General features: G+C 42.6%; 1 protein-coding gene across 2 annotated transcripts; it reads left to right on the top strand.

Moving 5' to 3' along the window:
- Window positions 1-670: 670 nt before the first annotated feature.
- Window positions 671-23,164, top strand: tie1 (tyrosine kinase with immunoglobulin-like and EGF-like domains 1). 2 transcript variants are annotated; one of them, XM_069153112.1, is made up of 24 exons: window positions 671-932; window positions 1,915-2,211; window positions 2,376-2,486; window positions 2,848-3,006; window positions 3,831-3,962; window positions 5,418-5,558; window positions 5,697-5,825; window positions 6,335-6,480; window positions 7,818-7,962; window positions 8,438-8,596; window positions 8,900-9,040; window positions 10,124-10,426; window positions 10,849-11,139; window positions 11,647-11,840; window positions 11,975-12,121; window positions 12,208-12,271; window positions 12,551-12,661; window positions 15,430-15,620; window positions 15,904-16,017; window positions 16,733-16,803; window positions 18,725-18,765; window positions 21,566-21,662; window positions 21,742-21,841; window positions 22,130-23,164. In XM_069153112.1, the coding sequence occupies exons 1-24, from the start codon at window positions 869-871 to the stop codon at window positions 22,199-22,201; spliced, it is 3,420 nt and encodes a 1,139-aa protein (XP_069009213.1). In that variant the 5' UTR covers window positions 671-868; the 3' UTR covers window positions 22,202-23,164. The 2 variants fall into 2 exon arrangements, with proteins under 2 accessions (XP_069009213.1, XP_069009214.1); XM_069153113.1 differs by lacking the exon at window positions 10,124-10,426.
- The last annotated feature ends 1,522 nt before the right edge of the window (window positions 23,165-24,686 follow it).

Raw genomic sequence — 24,686 nt, 5'->3', positions numbered from 1 at the left:
AGCTGCTGGGATTGTAACCAACTCGTTGAAGTGAAAGAACAAAGTTGTTGCATTTGGCAAAACTTCATACAGGCTGCTGTTGCATTTGGTGTTAACATCAAGGGCAGCAATTACATTCAATGTCAGCTTTGGAGGACACATGGGACATGCAGAGTGCAGATCTCGGCCACACACATGCATGCTAAGTTTGGATGCATATGCAGTATTTTCATCGAGTGCATATTATGCAACAAGTAGGAGATATGTTTTGTTAAAATGTATTCATAAATTCTCCAATAGTATTTATTTTAAAAGCTGTGCCAAGCACAAAAATCCTGATGCTTCATGTTTTGAATATGTTTCTTATAATAAAAAATATGAAAACACAAGTGTAAACAATTCAATTAGAGAGTAAATAAAGCAATACTGCCACAGAAGTTTGAATATGATATTATTTCTCTTCTGAAATAGACGTTCTCAATCAATTGCAGGTTTAATTGAATGCAAAGACAGCCAGTTGAGTATTTGCATTCTGTTGGAACAAAAAGTGGCAAAGTTTAAACTCATAAATACATTAATCGGATCGGGGAGGTCTCGAGCGCCAGCAGTCCTCCGCTGTCTGGTGACGCTCTTCCTTCCTTTCCCACCCAGAGAAGGCTGAGATTTACCGCTAGTTGCACTCTGTGCATAGTCTGACAGTAGTGTGATACCATCCCTTAAAGGTATTCTGTTACCGAAGAGATTTTAAACCTGAACTGGAGATTTCGAGGATTCGCCAAGTTATGCGTAAAAAAGCGCAGCGACGTGACGCAGCGTCACCGTTTTGGATGTAGAGTTCTCCCTGAAAACCCTAGTTGGCAATTGATTTGGTAACACAACGCTTTCCCCGATGAGGATTATATATATCATGAGGATTTTGTCGGTGTTTGTGTTGTGCTTCTTTGATTTATCAGGTAAGAGGGAACTTAATTTAAGGCTGTTTGTGTTGCTTTTTTTAACGGAGCAAAAGTCCACTTTCATTTTCAGGAAATGTGTGTTTAAGAAAAAAACGATGTCCTACCTGAGCCTAGTCTATAGGCTATATAATTGGATATATATCCTTTTTTATTAATTTATTTTTTGTTAAAGTCATAAACACCCTGCAGTGTAGAGTGTGGAACCTTCTGAACCCTCAGGGAAAAAAAGGAGCTCATCCATGTTTCCTCCCATTGTTCTGTGGATGTGGGCTCAAATGCCAGGGAGAAGGAATGCTGGACAAACTGACTTATTTATGTTGGCACTTTTATTCAGATATCCACATTCCTGGAGGTTTTTGAACCAGGGTCTGTATCACTTTTATCATGTATTAATACATCAGTCAAATAATCACTTATTATGAATACATTCTAAGGTTAAGGTGGCAGAAACAGATACTTTAAAAAGCGAGTTAAAAAAAAATAATTATTCTCTGCGTTTTGGCACTCAGATGAAAATGAGTTGAGTCACTCTGCTTCACTTCATCCAGAAGTGAAATTCGGACATGTGTTATCTGGAACACATGAAGAAAACTGTTGTGTAAGAGGTCGGTGTAATGTTTGCAACAAGAATATTTTGGATTGACACATTAGAATTCAAACTTTTAAACCCTCCACCAGATGTCTGGAAAACAATGGAGCTGAGCTTTACCGTGAAGAACCAGGAATACAATATCACTCATGCCGAGGCAGATGTGACCGTAATTTTAGCCCAATTAAACAATGGTTTTGTTGAGTATCATAGAAATCCAGTAACCACCAATGAAAACTTCCCCTGAAATAGATGTCTTCTCTATTTCAATGTCTAAATAAGAAAAAAAATGTGTGTTGATCCAGTGGATCTGTGTTAAGGTTTGTAGTGTTGTAATAAAACCTGTGACCCAGCCTCGTGCCAGAGAATGACTTGTGTCTTGTCCTACAGATGCCGTGATCGACTTGACCATGATCTCCACAGCCGAGGTCACCAACGTCAACCACTTCTCCATCTCTTGCATCAATGGAGAGCGCAGTCCAGCCCAGGTGGAGCTGGACATCAAGAGGGACAACAAAATCCTCATATTATCAAAGAAGCCAAACTTTGGAGTGCTTAAGCCCAGGAACAGAGAGGCTGTGGCCAGAGACTTCCAGGATCTGGATCACATTGGCATCTTCTACTGTGAATCCACTCAGGAAGTCCCCCCACTGGAGACGGTCACAATGATTAACAACTGCATCAAAGGTGCGTTCAGCCTTCACGCGACCAGGTTGTGCAGGAGAGAGTTTTAACTTCCTGTTATGACCAGGCTCTTCTAACCTAATTACTTGTGATCCAGTTTTACATACGCAATCAGTTTGGAAGGTGTGTTATCTTTTAGAAAATAAGGTTTTTGTTTTTTCTTGCAGCTAATTTTATTCCAAACTACCTGACGCTGACTGCTAACAAAGGAGAGACAGTTCACCTCAGCATGCAGCACCTCAGCTCTCAAAGAAGAGATGTAACCTGGAAGTACAACGGTAAGCCAGCGAACACGACCCCTTACATGGAGAGTTTTTGCTTTGCTTCTTCCGTCTGGAGGGAGGTGTTTGGCCCCGAGGTGTAGGACGAAGCGCTACAGAAACAGCTTTGTTCCAGCTGCAAATATTCATATGAGCAAGTCATAGCACCTCTTTTAGCCCTCTCTTTTACTGCGAAAAAAAAAAATCCACCTACGGGTACAAATAAAGTGACCTGAATCTGAACCTGAACAACTGAAGACGAGGGGAGGAAAATTGAAATCGCATTAAGAGACACAAACACTTTCAGGCGTTTCATAGAAGATATAAAGCAAATAAAGTTTGAAACTATGCCGTTAATGTTTGAACATGTTTTGTGTAGGAAACTACTTTTATACGACTCACTGGGACGATATGATCAATCGCACCGCCGTACTGACGGTGGAGAAAGCAAATTCCAAAGACAATCAAGGAATCTACAGTGCCAGCTATGTCGGGGACACCCCCCTCCGCGGTGCCTGGATGAGGCTCATTGTTAGAGGTTTGTTAAATCCTTACACACACACACACACACACACACACACACACACACACACACACAGCCAGTCACATGCTGAGAGTCAGATTGCATCAACCATCATTTTTTGTGACACAGATTTTATGCAATTTGTATGCACGTTTGTCAGATGTCACTACATACAGGAGGAGATATGATACAGGTGACCCACTGATTTACTAAAATTCATGCTTTTTTTTTATATTGTGTTGATTAGTGAAACTATACAGATGCTGGTGGATTAATTATTCTAGGCTTTAGATGGAGCCAGGTTCGCTGTCTCCTCCTTCCTCCGGGCGTGGAGCTAAACTGAGCTAATGACTATAGCAAAAGTAAATAAGAGCATTCCCCCAAATGTTGAATGATTCCTATAAATTAAACAGTGGGCTTCTGGTTTCATGCTCATCGAAGGTAAGCATGAACATAACAAAACTGTGAAGTCACCATAAACTACATCTGCATTTTTTGGCAAGACACATGTAAGGCACATGTGTTTGTTCCATTTCCTGTATCTCAGTATTGTAAAGCGGGTGTACCACCATCTCCACCCTCCACCTGCTCCACTCTAAGCTTCTTCTAGTTTTCCCCACCAGATGTAGAGCTTTTCTCCTGAGCTTTTCACTGTGATGCTGTGATTTACCATTGTGTACCATTTTACGTTTTTTTTTTTTTTTTTTATTGATTTTGAAGTATGTTTAATGAATTCTATGATTTAAATCGGCCATATGGGCTGTAAAAATACCACACAAAAGTTATTACTCTGTGTTTGCTGTTCTGAGGAAGTCTGAGAAATCTTTGTCTCTCTGTAGACTGTCCCGGTAAGAAGTGGGGCCCTAACTGTGACAGGGACTGTCCAGAGTGTCTTAACAGTGGTGTCTGTCATGATGTGGATGGAGACTGTATCTGTCCTCCAGGATTCATGGGAACACGTTGTGAGACAGGTTTGTACAATACAAGTATAAATATAATGGCATCACTTTGTGCGTGTGAACAAGCAAGCGTGTGAGAAAGCCAGACGAACAGAAAGAGAAGGAGAGTAACAGAAATGTATAAAAAGTAAGATTCCTCCATTGTTATCGAGACACAGTGACTAATTAAGACATTTGAATAAGTTTGACTTAATCAAAGTGTTAAATGTGTGAATAAATACACATAATTACTCTTATCAAATGCCTTTAGAAATGTCCTAGTCCAAAAAAAACAACACACAGGAACACAGGAATTTTGAACTGAGGAGACATTAAAAGTAAGAAGCCAGGTCAGGGTGGACGGACAAATCAGCAAACAGCACTGTTGACTGTGATAAGGCTGAGAAACCCATACAGCAGGTTATTTTTATAAACCTGAGTTAATAATCTCAAAGATCTCAGTTTTTGGCGACAAACATTAATTACAGTAGTATTTATGGACTTCACCTACCAGAGATCCAAACAGCTTCACCTGTGTGACGTCAGTCAGTTGGCAGTTGTAGAGCGAGCCCGTTGCGTTAGCTCTGCCTGTCCTCTCTGGCGGAAAACAAAACAAAACACACTGCTCACGGAAAACACATTACTTGAATTGTGCGGCACTTGCAGTTTATTGCGGGAGAGTCAACACAGGCCTACAGCTCGTTCAGTTCATAATACTGCCAAAGCAGCGGCAATGCTTTGTCTTGAGTTTGATTGGAGGCCCAGCGGTTTTCTTCCCATCAGTAAAGTTAACCGAGCATTGCCTGTGATGTGTTGACTGGAAGTTGGCCTCTTTGACCAAGCAGCAACCAACAGTCACGTCACTATTGGTTTGTGAACTGCTGTTATCATGCCTTGAGTTAGAAAATTTGTCCTTCGCCACCTTGATAGTTTGGATCCATTAGTTACCATAAGTGACTCGCTACCTCATATTTAAACGAGGCAGCGAGGATCTGACTCGAACTGATTGGGAATACGCCTGGCGCAACATTAGCGGAAACTCGACTGCACCTCAGGCCTGTCAAAAATGCCACTTTTTGAGGCCTCATCTCTTATTAATGGCGGGATTATTTTCAGATGGACTGCCAGAAAACTAATAAGAAAGAGTGACTTAAGCAAACTACACCGAAAGTGATTTGTGGAAGTACATTTTTGACTTTGTATTTCATGAAAGAAATATAATGGAGGTCTATGGATGCCAGAGCCTTTTTGGAGCCAACCTCTAGTGGCCCTTGGTGGTATTGCAGTTTGAGGGACTTCGCATTGGCCTCATTTACAATTAATACAGTCCATATGATCAGGAACCAAATCACCAGATTCCAGATTAGTACATGGGCAGATTAGTTACACTGCTGGTGTTTTGCAGGTCAGGTCAGTGCGTGATGCAGCAAAACTGGAGGACTTTAAATAAACACATTTGTGAATTTGTCTTTCTCCGATGGCTCGCAGCCTGCAGAGAAGGAATGTTTGGTCGAAACTGCCAGGAGCCGTGTGGCTCCGAGCTGAACTGCAAGGGGCTTCGCTTCTGCCTACCAGACCCCTACGGTTGCTCCTGCGCCAGCGGCTGGTTCAAGAGCCGCTGTGAGAGTGGTAAGCACAAGACTTCACTTAAACGTGTTCCTCTATTTCTATTTTATTCGAATATTTGTTGAATGTGGGTTTAACATAACATGTTCTAGCTATATTTTGTGACTATGAAGTTTTGTTCTTTCTCTTTTCTGTCGTCAGCCTGCCATAATGACATGTATGGCCCAGACTGCAAGCTGAGCTGCAAATGCCAGAACGGAGGAGTCTGCAACCGTTTCAGTGGATGTCAGTGTCCTACGGGGTGGAGAGGACAGAACTGTGAGAAGTCTGGTCGGTATCACCTCCATCATGTTAATCTCTTTGGTCTGTATCATTAGTGCATTGTTCATTTTCATTCCCGTAGCCAATTATCACTGAGCCCCAGTTATACAATTTAAAATATACATTTATACATAATTAAAATAACATTTCACCTCTCAAGTTAGCTTCATTAGCACCTCTGATAAAGTCTGCAGTATTCATTAGTTTAATAAAACAACATGTACCACCATCATTTGAAGTTTTGAATTGGAACGTCAAATAGTCCGTGTGTTTAATCCTGAAGTTGTCAAGACTTTCATTCTCTTGTATATGTAAACACAAGTTAAACAAGAACATAATTAGTGGGATGCCTGATTTCAAAAACTGACGGTTTGACTTTGAACGAAGGTTTTGAAATGCACTTCTGCTGCTCTCTCTCCTCCATCATTCTTTCATCTGCCCCGTCATTTTCCTCTGTCACAATCCATTTTGGTCTTTTCTTGCTCCCTGTAATGCCCCATGACTCTTTCCGTCTTCAGACCAGGCTCCCCAGATTCTGGACTTGGAGAGTAACTTGGAGTGGAATCTGAACTCCAGCCCCAAGATCTACTGTTCAGCCACAGGCAACCCCCTGCCCAGTCACAACAGCATTGAGCTGCGAAAGCTGGACAGCACTGTGCTCAAGGTAGGAAGACCGGCAGTGGCTCCCAGAACTCCTGCAAAGATAAATCACAGTAGCCTGAATAAAAAAATAAACAAAATACATGAGTTAAATAGAATGTAAATCCAGTTAGTCTGGCAGAGATTAACTACCTGACCACAGTGAGAGGGTGATGCAGCTTGCTTTAAATAAAGAGACTATATTCTTGAACGCGGTGGTCCATATTCAGTTTCATATGCCACTTTAAGAAACAGTTCAATATATTAGGAAACACTTCTATCTGCTTTGTTGGCAGGGATTTGTAACTCTGTGAAATTGGAGCCAGTCCTCAAACAGGCTGGACGTGGAGCCTGACTCTTTCAAGGTTTAAAAGTTTAAATGTATGCCTAGAGTACCAGCAACTCTGAAGCTCTCAAATTAATGTTAGGCTACTTCTCATGTACGTAATCCCTTCACAAATATAAATGTATAAATGATGATGACGTTGTGATGATATAAGGAGAACGTGCTGTAACTTTTACATGAAGAGAACAACAGCTGAACAATTTTGCAGTTAGCAGAGATGAAGATTAGTGCTATAAACTGTCAAGAAGAAGTTGCAATACATAACTCGCATTGCCTGAAATTCATACAGTTCAGATTATTAACTATACTCACCATGATAATTACTGAGCTTCAGAGGAACGGATGTACTCATAGTATGTTTAACCTCGGACAGTGGCAAGCTAGCTGTTTCCATCTGTATTCAGTCTTTATGCTAAGCTAAGCTAACCACTTCCTGGCTCATGTTCAATACCGTAGCTAATGCACATGATGGTCATAAGAGGGACTGGTCTTCTCATCTAATTTAGCAAGACAAATTAATAATTGTTTTTTTTTTTTCCAAATTTGTTCCTCTGTTCCAAAATTGTTCCTCATTAAAAAAAAAAAAAAAAAAAAAATAGAACAAATAAAGTAGTCTTGTGGCCCTCCAGGAACAAAGTCTGGTGCCGCGGCTCTCGTTAAATAATGAAAAGTATTTGCCTTTAAGTCTGAGCTGATGATTAGAAGGTTGAGTCACGTTTTGAGGAAGTCAACCACACAATGGCCCGAGCAGATAAGGCTGTATCAGTCCACAGCGCAGCAGCTACCATGTATTGCCTGTAAGTGATATGTTCAGTTTCTGTGTTATTGTTTCTGTGCTGTTCTCTGATAATAGAAACAATCTGGTAAAGAATCGTGCCGGCGCTTCCCACAGGAACTAAGACATTTCTCAAGAGTGAGGAAAAATTCAAGCGGCACAAAAACAGGCACAGGAAATGGAAATGTGCTTTTTCACCGTGTATTGCATTAATTTGCCATGTTGCGTGTTTTACTCTCAGGCTTCTCACACCGTAATGGACTCAAGTAAGAGCACAGCCATGTTTAACATCCCTCGCCTGAGCGCCAAACAAGGAGGATTGTGGGAGTGTAGGGTGTCCACCAATGGAGGGCAGGACTCGCGCAAGTTCAACCTCACCATTAAAGGTCTGAGTGTGTGCTTTTTATTGAGTGACATTTATAGATATATGTACAGAAAGGTAAATATATTATTCTGTTACAGGCACTGGTCATAACTCAAATTCAGCCAGTTTGACAGTTGAACAGGAGGTTGTGATCTCACATCTGTCCCATATCTGGGCTTGTAGGGGTAGGGTCAAGACAGTACAGGTAACAATAATAAGGACATAGTTAACGTGACATAATTGCAGTTTGGTTAGGTTTAGGCAAAACATTACATTTCTCCTTTGCACCCGTCATACTTACTACAGCCACTACATGTTCCACTAGATGCAACTTTATAGCCTACTAGTAGATGCAATTTGCCCAGCAGGTTTAGTAAGCCCCTACTAGCCCATTAATTTGGGACATATGTGTGATGATAATCATCAATTCAGCAATCAGATAATAATTAGATGGGGTGTCCGATTTGGAAGTAAAGCCATTTCCTGTGTCCACACAGAGCCCCCTGTTCCCACTACTGCTCCCAAACTGCTGGAAAAGAGGAGTAAGCAGCTGCTGGTGATGCCGGTGGACTCCCACCGAGGAGACGGCCCCATCATCTCAATCAGACTCTTCTACAAGCCTGTGGAGAACGGAAACTCTTGGTCCTCCATCATCGGTGAGCAGGCAACAACAATCCCGCAGTCGGCTTTTAAAGCAGAAAGCAGAAGTTACAGAAGATTATTGTTGACTTTTTTTTCACAGCCGCAGAAAAAGGAAACCAGTCATCAGTATTATTTCAACACAAACTCAGTTCAGCCAAGGTTATAATATGTTAGCAAAGACATCAAATCATTGCTCAAATTCATAATAAAATCATTTACAATACTTCCGAGGATTTATTCTCAAAAATGCTTCTGTGAGTAGAATAAAATAAAAAAATCTTTGGTAATCAGCTCATCCTACATCTGCTCTCTTTCAGTCAATAGTGACAAAGAGCCGATCACACTGATGAACCTGGAGCCTTCGACACGCTACCGTGTCCGTGTCCAGCTGAGCCGTCCTGGGGAAGGAGGAGAGGGGGCTGAGGGGCCAGAGACCATCATGGAGACCGACTGTCCCGGTAAGAGCCACAGATAACGGCACAAACATTGCTCATTAGTATATTTATGTGAAAATCTTGCCCGGGAACAAAATTCCCACTAAAGTTTGCATAATTATCTGGTAATAGTGAAGTGCTTTTACAATGCTTAAAGGGGGCAATTGTCTTTTCCCCAGGGGCATATCTGTCCTCATGTCAAATATAGAAAGATGCCAGTGGAGTCAAGTGATCTGTGGTCGCTTCTTTGATAAAAAAAAAAAAAAAAAAAAAAAAAAAAAGAAAGAAAAGAAAAAGAAACTGAACACCCTCAGGGTTCAAGACGGAAATAGCCAAAAAAAAAAGAAATAACCTTTATTTATCATCAGCCAGCAAATCACAAAACCATTAAAACAATTTGAAATGACCTTAATTCAAATGCCAGAGACGGATTTATTCCTCAATGACTGTGGTGCAGAGGGAGAGAGCTTATATCTGGGTGTGTGAGTTCAGCTAAGATAACGGAAGAAAACAAAATATAACAGTGGCTGTTTCGGAGAGCAGTAGTACATAGTGCCAGTAGGTTTGATGCGGTTTGGTCCATGTGTGAAATAGAGCTAATTTTATTTGTCACCAGGGTGCAGCAGCCTCTTGCACAAGCTCAAACGATTTGAAATGGTGTAAAACAAATTCCCCGAGGACGGCATAAGACTGAGGAAGTTGCGTTTGTGTGGGAGTGCACCTTTTAGAAAGACCACACGGCAATTTAAGACTAAAATCAAGAGATGAGAAGTTCAAATTGAAAAGAAAACTAATTCAAATTAAATTCTGCATCAATAAATATGTTCATTCATTTTATGTAAACATCGAGGGTGATGAAGCTCACATATTTAAGAAACAGGAAACACCCATGGCAGGTCATGGGTCAGCCACCGAGCAAAGAGCACAATAAGGAGACCCACAATAATAATGGGGTGGAAACAGAGAGACCCAGTGCCAAGTGCTGCAGCTCCCTGGTAGAATCAGGAAAACCAATCCAAGTGTAAGTTCAAAACTAGCTCAATGAGACGAAATGCAAAAGGAGCTGGCCGTGCCCCTCAGCTCATCCTGTGTTCTCTGTCGCTGCAGAGCCCACAGTTCAACCTGAGATTGACATCAGCTCGGTGGAGGGCCGCAATGCCACTGTACGCTGGCGATTGCCCGCCAACAACGGCGTTAATGCCGGCACGGCCAGCGGCTTTTTAGCGCAGCTCTTCGGGCCGCCACCCTACAGTGACAAACTGCTGGAGCAGACCACGCTGCTCAATGTGCTCTCCACCAAGTTCCACAACCTGGAGTATCAGCGGGACTACACCGTGGTGGTGCGCCTCATCAACTGTGGCAGCCAGGGGCCGCCCTCCAAACCCTACCACTTCCGCATCAACAGCCAGGGTAATGAAAACCTCTGCAGTTGGTTAGAAACAAGCTGCACGGGAGGTTCCTCTCAATGCAGTTTGTGGCAAAACACGAGGTCTAATACGATCCATAGTTTGTTATAGCGTCAGATGATGCATGGCTTTCAATAATAAATATACAAGTTAAACTAATGGTGATAAGAGTTTCTTAGATTTGATTTAAACTCTCAGTAAAAGAATTTGATTGGTGCTAGCTGGTTGCTTGGTGACTCTCTCTCTGCCCACAAACGTGTGAATTGAGGACAAAGTTTAGCAGCTAATAGTTGGGTGTGAAGGTATAATCTGCTTTTTGAATTAGAAATGAACCCATTCCAGGCCTTTTAACAAGTTTGATTTAAAGTCTAATGTGACAGAATAACTTTTGATGGCTCCAGGAACAACAGTGTTTCTGTGTCTCAGGCCCTTCATCCCCTCGCAACGTCCAGGCCCGTCCCCTGTCCGTGTCAGCCATCCAGGTGAAGTGGCAGCCCCCCGAGGATCCAAATGGAGGCATCATCAAGTACATCATAGAGTACCAGCCGATCGGCCAGGGGAGCCCTCACCCTTGGGTGGACACAGACGATGGGAACAAGACCACCAAAGACGTGACAGCACTCAACGGCAGCACGCTCTACCAGTTCAGAGTCAGGGCTTTCTCCAAAGTGCCCGGAGAGTGGAGCAACTTTGTTCAGCAGATGACACAAGGAGATGGTGAGTAGATGATACATTCAACCTTCACCCTGTGTTACCACAGCAGGATATAAGATTTGGATTCGCATGAAAAATTGCGTAATCATACAAGATTTGGGACTAAAATACGGGATCTCACACCAACCTGTTCTAAGCCTTACCCCTGTGGGGCGGTGCAGGGGCAACAGTATTTTGCAGGCCAGAAATATTTTGTTGATATAGTGGGTCGTTTATTCTAAAGAACGGATCAAAAAGTTTAATATACTGATATAACCTGAGTTATTTTTATGGTCAAATTTGCTTTCATTTTTAGCCGAATCTAGTTCCCGGTGGAAAATCTCTTCACTGCGATACTTTTGGCCAATATTGGGGTTTTCCCGGGTTGAGTTAAACAGGGCCACCCACACAAAGAGGATAATCTTCTGTCTACACTAAAACAGCGTATTTATCTCACCTGTCTGAAAATCATCTCCATCGCTCTTCTTGTTTTTTCTCTCCATCTCTTCCCGTCTGTTAAAAACAAAACAGGCCTGCAGAGTTCACCTCCGACCACCGAGGGAGTGGCTAGGAGGCCCGTGGGGGACAGTTACCAGCTGCTGGCGGCAGTGGTGGGCTCGGTGACCGTCACCTGTGTGACTATCCTGCTGGCACTGCTGGCTCTCTTCTTCATCAGGAAGACGCTGCTCAACCGTCGGCGCACGTTCACCTACCAGTCGGGATCGGTGAGGATGCACCACGGTTTGGTTGTGGTTTTTAGAAAACAGAGTGACTTACTAAGCTGCGAGAAAGATGAGAAAATCTGACCACAGAGAACATATCTGTATATTTGCTGACTTCAGACTGTTTATATCACCAGGGTGAGGAAACTATTCTGCAGTTCAACTCGGGAACTCTGACCCTGACGCGAAGGCCCAAGCCCACACCAGAGCCTCTCACCTATCCAATCCTTGAATGGGAGGACATAAAGTTTGAAGATGTCATTGGAGAGGGCAACTTTGGCCAGGTGTTTACACTCATCATGGTCGTTCTGGATATATGAAATGTTTCTCCCATGCAAACATGTGAGCTAACAACGGTTTTAATTACCAGGTCATCAAAGCCATGATCAAGAAGGACGGCAACAAAATGAGCGCAGCCATCAAGATGCTGAAAGGTAACTGTCATTTCAGCACTTACAGATACATGTATCACACTTACAGATACACATATCACACTTACAGATACACGTATCACACTTACAGATGCATGTATCACACTTACAGATACACGTATCACACTTACATATACATATATCACACTGGCACACAAGTGAAGTCCGTTCACATCAGTGAAGTTTTTCACTGACGTGAAAATTTCCCTCTGAAGATGCCAGCTGCAGATTGCTTTGCTTGCAGTTGGTTTAGCGATGCTGCGTGTGCTCTTCCTCCTGCAGAGTTTGCCTCGGAGAATGACCACAGAGACTTTGCAGGGGAGCTGGAGGTGCTGTGTAAACTAGGCCAGCATCCCAACATCATCAACTTAATAGGAGCCTGTGAGAACAGAGGTGAGTGAGCGCCATCTAGTGGCTGGTATGGAAACTAACGTGCTTTCAAGTTATTGGAACTGTTGAAGGGTGTGATGGGCAACCTTGCTGGCAGCTACAGTAAGTTTACAAGTCACACAAAAAAGTTTAGAGGGCTGTATGTGCCCTTCTTTACAGTCTAGTGTCCAGGCGTTTTACATTGTGAGACACACTATAGAAGAATATACCTGGAGAAAGGTATGTCTAATGTACCATTAACTATATTCAAAATATGAATTAAAAGTTACAGGATTAGAAAATATAATAATTTTGCCATCCATCATTGGTTTAAATAAATTAAATATAGATGTCGGACAAAACAATCACTGACTAAATTTGACTTACTATCTTGTTCCAGAGCTTTCAACCATATCACATGGTTTTCTTCAGTAGATTTTGGTCTCTTATCATGGAAATGGATGGGCAGACTGCTGTTATGAATTCCTCCATAGCATGTAAAGGTGTTGCACGGTCATCACAAAACGCAGGTGGAGCCTCTTCAAATGTAATTTTTTTTTCTCATAAATTACAATGTTCAGCTCATTCCTCCCTGATATTCACCGCACTCGAACGGGTTAAATTCTTCTTACTGGAGATGCAAACAGATCCTCCCATCCCATCTGATTCTCTGTCATCTGCACCTGGAAAGCACCACAATGTGTCCAACCCAAATAATCTCTGCCTGCCAGAAGCATTTGCGCGATCACATTTTGTTTGATTTGTCCATGCGCCTCACAACCAAACTGCTGCGGCATGTGTTTATATATTTGTACAAGGTTTCCTTGGCTCCAGTCCTCACTGTGAAGTATCAGTTTCCAGCAGCTTCATCCAACGGCTTCTAGAATGAATAACTGAATTACTTTTGTTTGATCGAAGATTGATAACATACGAGAGAGGAAGTCTCGTATGTAAAGTACATCAGTGAGGACATTACAACACCAAATCAGCCTTGAAAAAATAAATATCTGACCAATTCTGCTTGTCTCTCCACTGCTCTCACTTTCAAGTAGCACTTAACGCTGCAGACCTCCACTGTACTGTGTTTTACATGTGTTGTTTAACTCAGTTTAACTTAGCTAGATATCACCTCACTTACAGCAGTAGAACCCAATACTTGTGATTGTCATACTTTTAAACAATCATACAACATACATACAGATATGCATCTTCTTTTATATACAGTCCATGATACATATGAAGAAATATTAAGAGAAACTCAGAGTGTTTTCTTCATTTAGTGTTTAGTGTCATGGAAAGAGATAAAAGGCAAGACGGGGGCGGGTGGAGGGAGAGCAGGAATGTAGTAGGGAGGAAGGAAAGCAAGCAAATCAAAACGTTAGGAGATGAGAAAATATTGAAAGCAATCAAAGAAAGTACTAATGCTTCCAGGAAGTAACATTTCTTTCACAGAGATTGCATGTGTTGTCTCTTAACTACCTTTTGCTTGGAGTAATTTTAAAGGGACAAGCTGATAAAAGGTATTTTATCGACAGTATAAATTGCTACTCAATTGCAGTTTTCAGTTTTACATTTTTTTGAAATTCATTTAATCCATTCAGCATCTGTCTGTATTTTTTTTTTCTATAAATTGGCTGCTATCGCATAGCTTTCAGCTTATTCACTTTCTCATCGTACGGAGATCTGGAATAAATTTTGCTCTCACTCTCATATCAACATGTTGGAAGAATTAGGTGTGTCCAGGAAGAATTCAGCAGTGAAGTGTTGAACGGTAGGAGAGGAGGAGGAAACGAGCAGAAGATGTTTAGTAGAAACTCAACTGTTGAGAGGAAGATAAAGATAAAATAACAAAATCATCATCACTCTCTAGAACGATCTCTCTCCTTCACTCTGCTATGGCCTGATATACCAACAAAGTGTTCAAATATGTTTTAATGAAGTTGATCTCAGGGCAAGAGATAGATTAGTTGATCATACATTGAAAAAAATAAACCACAAGCAAATCTAAAATCTCAACCACTCACTTTAAGAGTTTAAAACTGTCTCCTATTTCCTCTTCTGGAAAACGAGTACATGCAACAAGCCATAAACATTTCGATAATTTGTTAATACGCTCCGTATGGAAGAAAAAAACTGTTTTGGAAAGAAGTTGCTGCAGGAAAGGCAGTATGTCCCTGATTAACGACCTCATAAATAACACGAGTAACACATTCGTATCAGGTTCCAGTTTGTTGACCAGTCTGTCCATCAACTCTTTATTCTTTTCCTCCACGTGCGCTACTCACTAATTGTGTCGGCGCGCTCTCTGGTCCTGCTGAAATCAACGTGACACCCCTCCAACGACTACAAACGCCTGGTGACCTGTAGGAACTCTGGCTCTGGCTGGAAACCGTCGTCTATTTACAAAAGCTTCAGCCATCTGGTTGAGCTTTGTGAGGATTTCACAGAAGGTCTGGTCTACCTCTGATGTGTCAGGACTGAATAGTTGAAGGCCGAGCCCCTCACCAGCTGTAGCTGGGTCTCTTCCCAGCCTCATGCAAGCAGGCCACTGCTCAAAACTCACTGTTTTTGGGGATAGGGAAAGAAGATGTTGTACTTGTAATCGTCTGGCTGCCAACAGCTTGTACAGATGGGAGGTAAAATGTTTATTAGCAGGAGCACGACCTTTTCTAATGACTGTGTAACATTACAGGGGTTTTAGTTCATCAAACGTGAGCTGGGAATGATGGCAGGAGCATAAGGTCCATTCAGACAGTGTGGTAAACTTTAACGTGTCCCTCTGTCTCCTCCAGGCTACCTGTACATAGCCATAGAATATGCCCCCTACGGTAACCTCCTGGACTTCCTGAGGAAGAGTCGAGTGTTGGAGACCGACCCCGCCTTTGCCAAAGAGCACGGCACTGCCTCCACCCTCACCTCCCAGCAGCTGCTGCAGTTCGCTGTGGACGTGGCGACGGGGATGCATTACCTCAGCGACAAACAGGTAGGAGGAGGACAGGTGTGTAGATGTGACTGATGATGCAGGTGCATGAGTGAGTGATTGCTGTGAGTGAGTGAGTGAGTTGTTGTTTTTTTATGGATATTTTTGGAGCATTTAGAGGGACATTTTATCTTTCCTGAGATGTTTCATTATGCGGATCCATACATGCTGTATCAGTACATTCAATAGAACATAGAATTTGAATATGTGTTTAACCAGTATTTTCCGGGTAGTTATGTCTCTCCTCCTCCTCCTCCTCCTCCCTTCTCCACTCCCGTTGTCCTAGTTCATCCACAGAGATTTGGCAGCGAGGAATGTTCTTGTCGGGGACAACCTTGTGGCGAAGATAGCAGATTTCGGTCTGTCCCGCGGTGAGGAGGTTTACGTTAAGAAGACAATGGTGAGTGGTCGGGTCTTGCGCAGTTGCACTTTCCTCGGAAGACTCGGATTTTGTGTCGATCTCAGCCAACAGAGGGCGCCACTTGTTTGGGACACAAGAACTTTTCTATTGTATTTTTCACTTTGTGGGTTGATGCTGTTGACAATGTTGAAATGCACAAGCTTCTCACATACAAGACAGTAAATACAAGTCCTTCTGTGAAATATCAAAAGTCTGATGAGTTTTGAAGACAGTAACAGACATTTACCAACAGATTTCTGCACAGGATTTAATTTTGTAGTTCCACTGCAATACCTTCAGTCTGTCAGTTTATCCAAAAGTCTGTCGATCTAGTCCGACACGCGAGTTATTTGATTATTAAAAACACACTGATTACTTTGATTTATTACAGGCTGATATTTCAAAACGGCCAGATCAAATTAAATACAGTCTAACAGCCCAGGAAGCTTTTTCTTTATTTGTTTTATTCTTCTCTAGAGTGGTCGTGCTCTATAATACTATTCAGACAGAACAGCAGAGCAGTGTACTCTAATGTGCTCTAGTGGACTTGTAATGGGGCACTGATACAGATTATATTATACACATTTAAGCATATTTTATATTCATTCTTTCTGTCATTTTTTTAATGTTCAGAATTCGACTTGTGTGTGAACAACTTGGAGTTCATTAAACATAAGGCAGAAGTTTTGACATGAATCTGTTTTTTGGCTTTCAGGGAAGGCTGCCTGTACGCTGGATGGCCATCGAGTCCCTGAACTACAGCGTGTACACAACCAAGAGTGACGTGTGAGTTAACGATATTAACTCATTTGTTCAACTTGCATCGATACCGGATTTAACTATTAAACTTTTGAGGGCAGGCCAAGCTAACAAAGTTTATCACATAGAAGTTTGAACCTTGTTCGTTGAAGAAATACTTGTGAAGAAAGGTTCGATTTTATTTGAATATTTGCAGAAATATTTGTGAGAAGTGAGAACCATTGGCGAAGTGGTTCAGAAACACTTGCTACCTGATAGTTGCTATAGTAAAAAATAATCACCAGCTCAAAATACCCAGGATTCTTCCTTCTAATATCTTCTTTAGTATCAAAGAAACTTTGTTAAAAACATTTCAGCCTCTAGTGAAGTTTTGATTGCGTTCACCACAGAGTGCCCTTGCCACAGAAAACAACAAATCATCCCTCTGTCACCGCTGGGGTGATAACAGCGTGCTGTGTAACTGATAAGCACAACCAGGAAGCCTTGGGTACAACTCAGCAGACAGACGGAGACGTTGGCTTGTCAACTGGAGCTTATTAATACACAGCAGAGAGAGAGAGAGAAGAGCGCAGGACAGCTAACGGAAGAAGTGTGAAGGCTGCCTGCACGGTCAGGGGGAAGTTATGAACATTAGTGTGAGACAGAGAGCAAGATGTCAGATAGTGCAGGAAGGTTGAGAGAACGTTCGCACAGCACAAACAACACTTGTCTGCTCGTACGATCTACCACACGGCGTTCTGATATGAAAATGGAGGTGTTTCTCTTCAGAGAAATTCACTAATCAGATTGCAGGAGAGGTGGTGATTTTATTTTATTGAGAGTCAACAGGTTTTGGGTTTTTTTCAGTTTCAGTGTTGACTCCGAGAAAAATCAGCCTTTCAACCGTACAAATTTAAATATTATCGTGTTATTCTCGTGCATATTTAATTATTTAGGTTTCCAAAGGGACTTGTGCACTTTCATCTGCACAATGTGTTGTAAAAACATTAAAAAAAAAATCAAGGTGTTTCAGAATATCTCATCATTTACCACGTATAGATATGCACGTGTGGTTTCTTTGCAAAGCATCAGATATGATCAACACAGTGAACAATTGTTTTCCGGAGCCAACCATTAAACCGTTTGCAATGTCAACATCGCTGCAACAACACGTTCCTGTAGATATGTGCTGCACAACATCAGGAGAATACGTCCCCTTCTCACTCAGAAGGCGGCGCAGGTTCTGGTCCAGGTTCTGGTCATCTCACGTCTGGACTACCGTAACTCCCTCCTGGCAGGTCTACCTGTTAGTGCCATCCGACCTCTGCAGCTCGTCCAGAATGCCGCAGCTCGACTGGTCTTTAACCTCCCGAAACTCACTCACACTACTCCTCCTGCTCCTCCGCTCCCTTCACTGGTTACCAGTAGCTGCCCGCATCCGTTTCAAAACATTGGTACTTGCGTACCGTGCTGCGAACAGATCGGGTCCAGTGTACATCCAGGACATGGTCCAACCTTACATCCCAGCCCGCTCCCTCCGCTCTGCTTCTACCAATCGGCTTGTTGCTCCTCACTGAGCTAAACACTCTACAAAATCACTTCTGTTTGCTGTCTTGGCTCCTAAATGGTGGAATGAGCTCCCCACCGACATCAGGACAGCGGAAACTCTGTACATTTTCCCCCGCAAACTAAAAACACACCTCTTCCGACTTTACCTTAAACAGTAGAACTTTAGTAGCGGTTAAAATGGCACTTACTGATAGAACTTTGTAGTTTGGCTTTCTTGAAGAAATTGTATGTTCTTGATTCCTGTTGTTCTGGGTTTTGTACCCTCATGGTTGAAATGCACTTATTGTAAGTCGCTTTGGATAAAAGCGTCAGCTAAATGAAATGTAATGTAATGTAATGTATTTTCTTCCCATCTCCCCCTTAAGTCTACTTTAACATTTCTTTGTATGTTCTCCACCAGGTGGTCTTTCGGTGTTCTCCTCTGGGAAATTGTAAGCTTAGGTAAGTAATCATACACCCAGACACGGATCCAAATAACTTTTAACACAGAAGCCGAACCATTTAGTTGTTTATGACTTTGTAATACAGAGTACAGATCTCTAATTCTCAACTAGCAACAGGCCACACACACTGACAGGCCAGTAAAAGTTCAGTGTCTTGTCCTACACTGTATCTTAGAACTTGCTCAACAATTAAAGGGCATTTCTGTAGTTTTTGGGAGATCTTGCATTTATTAGTAATCACATGTACATTATATGTATCTTTGTAAACTGATGGTAACAGGGTGGTGATGATTCACTGCTTGACACACAATCACCACGTGATCATTTTAATTCGTTATTTATTTGAAACCCCATCAGCTGTTCGTAAAGTAGCAGCTGCTCTTTCTGTTGTCTGTAGGGAAGAAATAACTAAAATTAATCTAAAAAGACAAATTAAAATAAGGTTATATGCAGGAACACATATAGCATATATACATATAATTACATATTAGTTATTTTATACAATAGAATAAGGTACAGTACAAGTTTGCTATTATAAGCATAACCATAATCCGCTTTATTGGCCCAGTATGTTTGCACATATGAGGAATTTGCCTCCGGTTTTAACTCGGTCTCTGTATACAGAAACAGAAACAGACATAAACATACAGCTAAAAAACATACAGTTGAAACCAGAAGTTTACATACACTGTGCAAAAAGACACATAACACTTTTTTTTCTCACTGTCTGAAGTTAAATCAGACTAAACCTCTCCTGTTTCAGGTCCGTTAGGATTACCAAAATTATTTAACTTTTGCTAAATGTCACAATAATGAGAAAGAGAATTTCTTAGAGAATTTTATATTACTTTCTTTGAGGTCAAACGTTTACATACACCAAAAGTACTATGTCTTTAAACAACGTGGGCAAGCCCAGATGATGATGTCATGGCTTTTGAAGCTCCTGATAGGTTAACTGACAACATGTGAGTTAATTGAAGGCACACCTGGGGATGTATTTTAAGGCCACACCTCAAACACTCTGCTTCCTTGTTTGAAATCATGGGAAAGTCAAAAGAAATCAGCCAAGAAATCAGGGAGAGAATTGTGGAGCTCCACAAGTCTGGTTCATCCTTGGGTGCAATTTCCAGATGCTTGAAGGTGCCACGTTCATCTGTGCAAACAATTATACGCAAGTATAAACATGGGAATGTCCAGCCATCACACCGCTCAGGAAGGAGACGGGCTCTGTGTCCCAGAGATGAACGTGTTTTGATCCGACATGTGCAAATCAACCCCAGAACAAAAGCTAAAGACCTTGTGAAGATGATGGCTGAAGCTGGTAAGAAGGTGTCATTATCCACAGTAAAACGAGTCCTGCTGAAAGGCTACTCAGCAAGAAGGAAGCCATTACTCCTAAAGAAACATAAAAAAGCCAGATTACAGTTTGCAAAAAGACACCAAGACAAAGACCTTAACTTCTGGAGACATGTCCTGTGGTCTGATGAAACTAAAGTGGAGCTGTTTGGCCATAATGACCACCGTTACATTTGGAGGAAAAAGGGGGAAGCTTGTAGACCTGAAAACACCATCCCAACTGTGAAGCATGGAGGTGGCAGCATCATGTTGTGGGGCTGTTTTGCTGCAGCAGGAACTGGAGCTCTTCATAAAATAGACGGCATCATGAAGAAAGAACATTACCTGGAAATATTAAGGCAACATCTCAGGACATCAGCCAGGAAGCTAAAACTTGGGCGCAAATGGGTCTTCCAAATGGACAATGACCTGAAGCATACTGCCAAAATAGTTAAAAAGTGGCTTGAGGACAACAAAGTCAATGTCTTGGAGTGGCCGTCACAAAGCCCTGACCTGAATCCCATCGAAAATTTGTGGGCAGATCTGAAAAGGCGTGTGCGAGCGAGGCGGCCAACAAACCTGACTCAGTTACACCAGTTCTGTCAGGAGGAATGGGCCAGAATTCCATCAGAGTACTGTAAGAAGCTTGTGGAAGGATACCCAAAACGTTTGGCCCAAGTCATGCAGTTCAAAGGCAATGCTACTAAATACTAAGGAACTGTATGTAAACTTTTGACCTTGAAGAAAGTAATGAAAAATTCTCTAAAATATTCTCTTTCTCATTATTGTGACATTTAGCAAAAGTTAAATAATTTTGGTAATCCTAACGGACCTGAAACAGGAGAGGTTTAGTCTGATTTAACTTCAGACAGTGAGAAAAAAAAGTGTTATGTGTCTTTTTGCACAGTGTATGTAAGCTTCTGGTTTCAACTGTATATCCATTTAAAGGACATCATGTTCAAATCAATAGTATAGCAGCATACTGCAATCATTGTCCGTAACTACTCTGTTCATAAAACAACATAGAACAACACGTCACCTTATGGTCTCAAGACATTTCATGGCTTATTTAACTTGAATTAACTTAGTTAACCTTATTTGAGAATTGTCTAATAAATATTCCCCTAAATGGCCACCCTACAGAAAGGACTTTCGTTTTAGGTCTACCTTGTCTACAGTCACTTGAGTATTTTTGCAATGCTGCTTATTCCTAGTAAGGATTACCTTTGAGAAAAAAAACAAAGAGTGCCAATTTTAGAAGACATGTTTCCAAGAAAAAGGCAGACAGCGTGCCACCATCTCTTTTACATCCACCAGGATGGACCGGCCTCCTTTGTCTGAATATCATACATAATACAGAAGTAGCTTCTGATGCAGTAAGTATTTTCTCTGCTTCTCATTTGCGTGTGTGTGTGTGTGTGTGTGTGTGTGTGTGTGTGTGTGTGTGTGTGTGTGTGTGTCAGGTGGGACTCCATACTGTGGGATGACGTGTGCTGAGCTTTATGAGAAACTGCCGCAAGGCTTCAGGATGGAGAAACCCAAAAACTGTGATGATGAAGTGTAAGTATTCAGTACTTGATTAGATTGTTATGTTTCCCTTTCCTGCTACTCTACCACATTCATCCGTGTTTCCATCCAGCTATGAGCTAATGAAGCAGTGCTGGAGGGATCGGCCCTACGAGAGACCCCCCTTCACTCAGGTCTCTGTCCAACTCAACAGGATGCAGGAGGCCAGGAAGGTAATGCTTTCATTCACACCATGTGGGCTGAGAGGGAAATGTAGGAAAACATCCTGTTGTTGCCATTAGGGGTGTTGAGACATTAAAATGGTCACCCCCTGTGGTTAATTAGAAATATATTCTAAAATGTGTTTTGTTACTCCAGCTGTATGCAGACTTTTAATATCGGAATGAATTTAGACCGAAATGCTGTAAATTGTAGGTTTCCGTACAATTTGGTCGACGCAGATGGAGCCGTCACGCTTGCATTTTCAATCTTAAGCCACAAAGTTTCTATCCATCTTCCAGGCCTACGTGAACATGGCTCTGTTTGAGAACTTCACCTACGCCGGGATAGACGCCACCGCCGAGGAGGCCTGACTACCAGCCCCCCCAGGCCCTAGCACGCCACGTAGCTCCAAGAGGAAGTCGCGAGGGAGATCGCTGCGTTACTGCCACCTCCCGGCCGCTCAACGTCAAGACAGGAGGAGTCGGCGCTCTACCACAACCACCCAGCTATAGATGGAGGACTGTGAAAGGACACTGTATGGAGGTATCACAGGCATTTAGAGAAGATGTGGAGTATGGCTGGGCCTTCGATGGAGAGGCGCGACTGCTAGTAACCTTTTGGGAAATACCCGAGTCACAGAAAAAAAAGACACAACATTGTACCTCTCTGTTTTACAAAGGTTACAATGCTGGACCTTTTTTCTCTGAGGGTTGGTGGCAAATGTGGAGCTATGTGACTTGCTGAAACACTACAGGGTCTGCGGGGCGTCAACGCTGCAATTTTCTGCCCATTGCTTTCAATGGCGACGAAAATCTTTTCACGAAGATCGAGTTAAAGGACACAGTGTGGATCACAAACATTCAAGTTCTCGTTCTGTTTGAGAATGAATTTAAGACGCAAAGACTTTCAATGTAGCACTTAAAAGAAGCCTCGTTCTGTGTCTATCACTATCACTGCCATGTGAATGTAACTGTATGTACTGTGTGTATTTTGCCTCATTTTTTAAGAACGCGTAGATGCATCAAAGCCTCCTATTCGAATATAGTCAGATTTATGTACTGATTTTGAACGCAACCAAGGTGGATGTTAATGTGTTGTGCCACCGTGAGAGTAGTTATTTGGGGGGGGGACACTAATACAAGGCGGAAGCACAGCGCAGTCTACCAGCTGTCACCATTATAAACACATCTAACACAAACGGTAATATATCCACCGTGTGAGAATGTACAGTATGTGTTCAGAAAAAAAAAAATGGTTTCTTAAATAAAGCTTTTGTGTGGTGACTGGACTCATCGCTGCAAATAGTTCAGTCCCGCTTGCAGTTCATGCAGCTCTTTGTGACCGCTGATGTATTGGAAGTTCAGGCCGAGCCTGCTGGGGGGGAGGGGGGGGGAAGGGTGGGGGAAGGGATGGGATGGGGTGGGGGGGGCGCGTAGTGTCCTCGCAGAGCTCAGGAACACGGGTCCCCCAGCTGCACGGAGCAGATCTGTCACTGCGTTTCCCCCACAAACCAACCACAGGCGCAGAACTGTCTGTCAAACATGGTTCCAGCAGGGCCGGCCTCCTGACGACACACACACACACACACGCACACACACACACACACACACACACACACACACACACACACACACACACGCACACACACACACACACACACACACACACAGACACGCGCGTGCATAATAAGGAAATAAGAGTGCCATTAGATTTATTTTTATCCCGCGTCAGCCAAAAATCTATGTTTATAGAAGCACTTTATGTTGATCATCCCTCTGGCACATCAGGATCCGATTTTCACTGTGTCAAAAAGTAGTGTGTGTGTGTGGGGGGGGGGGGGGACGACAACAACTTTTTGACGTACAATCCAGCAGCAGGTTTTTGTCTTAGAATAAAAAAAAATGAAAACTCGTTTTTCAGGGCAGAACCTACCAACGCTGTCGTCCAGCGCACCGCGTCCTTCGTTAGCTCGACGGTCTTTATTGCGTAGAGCTTTGGTCTAGCAAAGCAGCGGTTTGCAAAAAAATATTAGAAAAGTTTGGTTTACCCTGGATAGAAATGTTCTAATTTGATGTGGCCTATTGAGTAACAGGTGGAAAAGTTGTTCGTTTTTTTTGTTTTTTTTGGGGGGGGGGGGGTTAAATAACAGCAGATTTTTTTCCATTTCTGTACAACCTACTGATGTAACTACACGCACCTGTCGGCGTGCCGAATAAATATTGCGAATCGACGCATTCGTAGGCCACCAAAAAAAAAATCGCAGTGCCGTCGCTCTGTATCGTTTCATTCAAATTGCCAGCCAAGAACTTGCGGCGACGACCAGAAGCATTTTAGACTCCGACTCAACGGTTCCAGGAACTAGTTACCGGCCCAACGTGTAGCTGACGGCCAAAAGGGAAGGCTCGAGTTTTCAGCTTCCGGTTAATGAGTGAAGAAATGGATCATTTGAGTGTCTGTCGTTGTAATTCGTGAAGTTTAGTGTATGGGGAAGTTTTTACTGTCATTTTTGTTGTTGTTGTTGTTGTTGTTGCTTGGCCTCATTATATGGTCAATGTTTGACCCCGACATTTGCGCGTCAACGCGCCGGTGTTAGTTGCGTTGGGGAAATCCAAACGTCTCTCCGCTGTGATGCCAGTTTTGGTTGGTGTACCGTTAACCGACAGGGTGCCTCAGAGTGAGCTCGTCCGAACAGGATTTCCCACAAGTGTTTCGTCACGACGTGTTCCTACACGCGTTGTGACCGAATCGTGGGGGCGACATTAACACGAGGTGTACTGAAGTCACACAGGTCAGCGTTAAGAGTCCCTGTTCATCACAGATGGCTCCAAATGTCCCACGGAGGAAGCTGCACTTCCA

This window comes from Embiotoca jacksoni, unplaced genomic scaffold (genome assembly GCF_022577435.1).
Source record: "Embiotoca jacksoni isolate LCO1_2020_lvr unplaced genomic scaffold, fEmbJac1.0.p SCAF_19, whole genome shotgun sequence".
Lineage (NCBI taxonomy): Eukaryota > Metazoa > Chordata > Actinopteri > Embiotocidae > Embiotoca > Embiotoca jacksoni.
Note: the sequence above shows the minus strand (reverse complement) of the source record. Positions and strands in the feature narration are given on the sequence as shown.

What these genes read in the sequence shown, in the direction of transcription:
- tie1 (XM_069153112.1), top strand. Translation starts at nt 869, where the DNA reads ATGAGGATTATATATATCATGAGGATTTTGTCGGTGTTTGTGTTGTGC. An exon ending in TTTACGTTAAGAAGACAATG is followed by an intron (nt 16,018 to 16,732) that starts GTGAGTGGTCGG and finishes TTTGGCTTTCAG; the next exon opens with GGAAGGCTGCCTGTACGCTG. An exon ending in GGATGCAGGAGGCCAGGAAG is followed by an intron (nt 21,842 to 22,129) that starts GTAATGCTTTCA and finishes TCCATCTTCCAG; the next exon opens with GCCTACGTGAACATGGCTCT.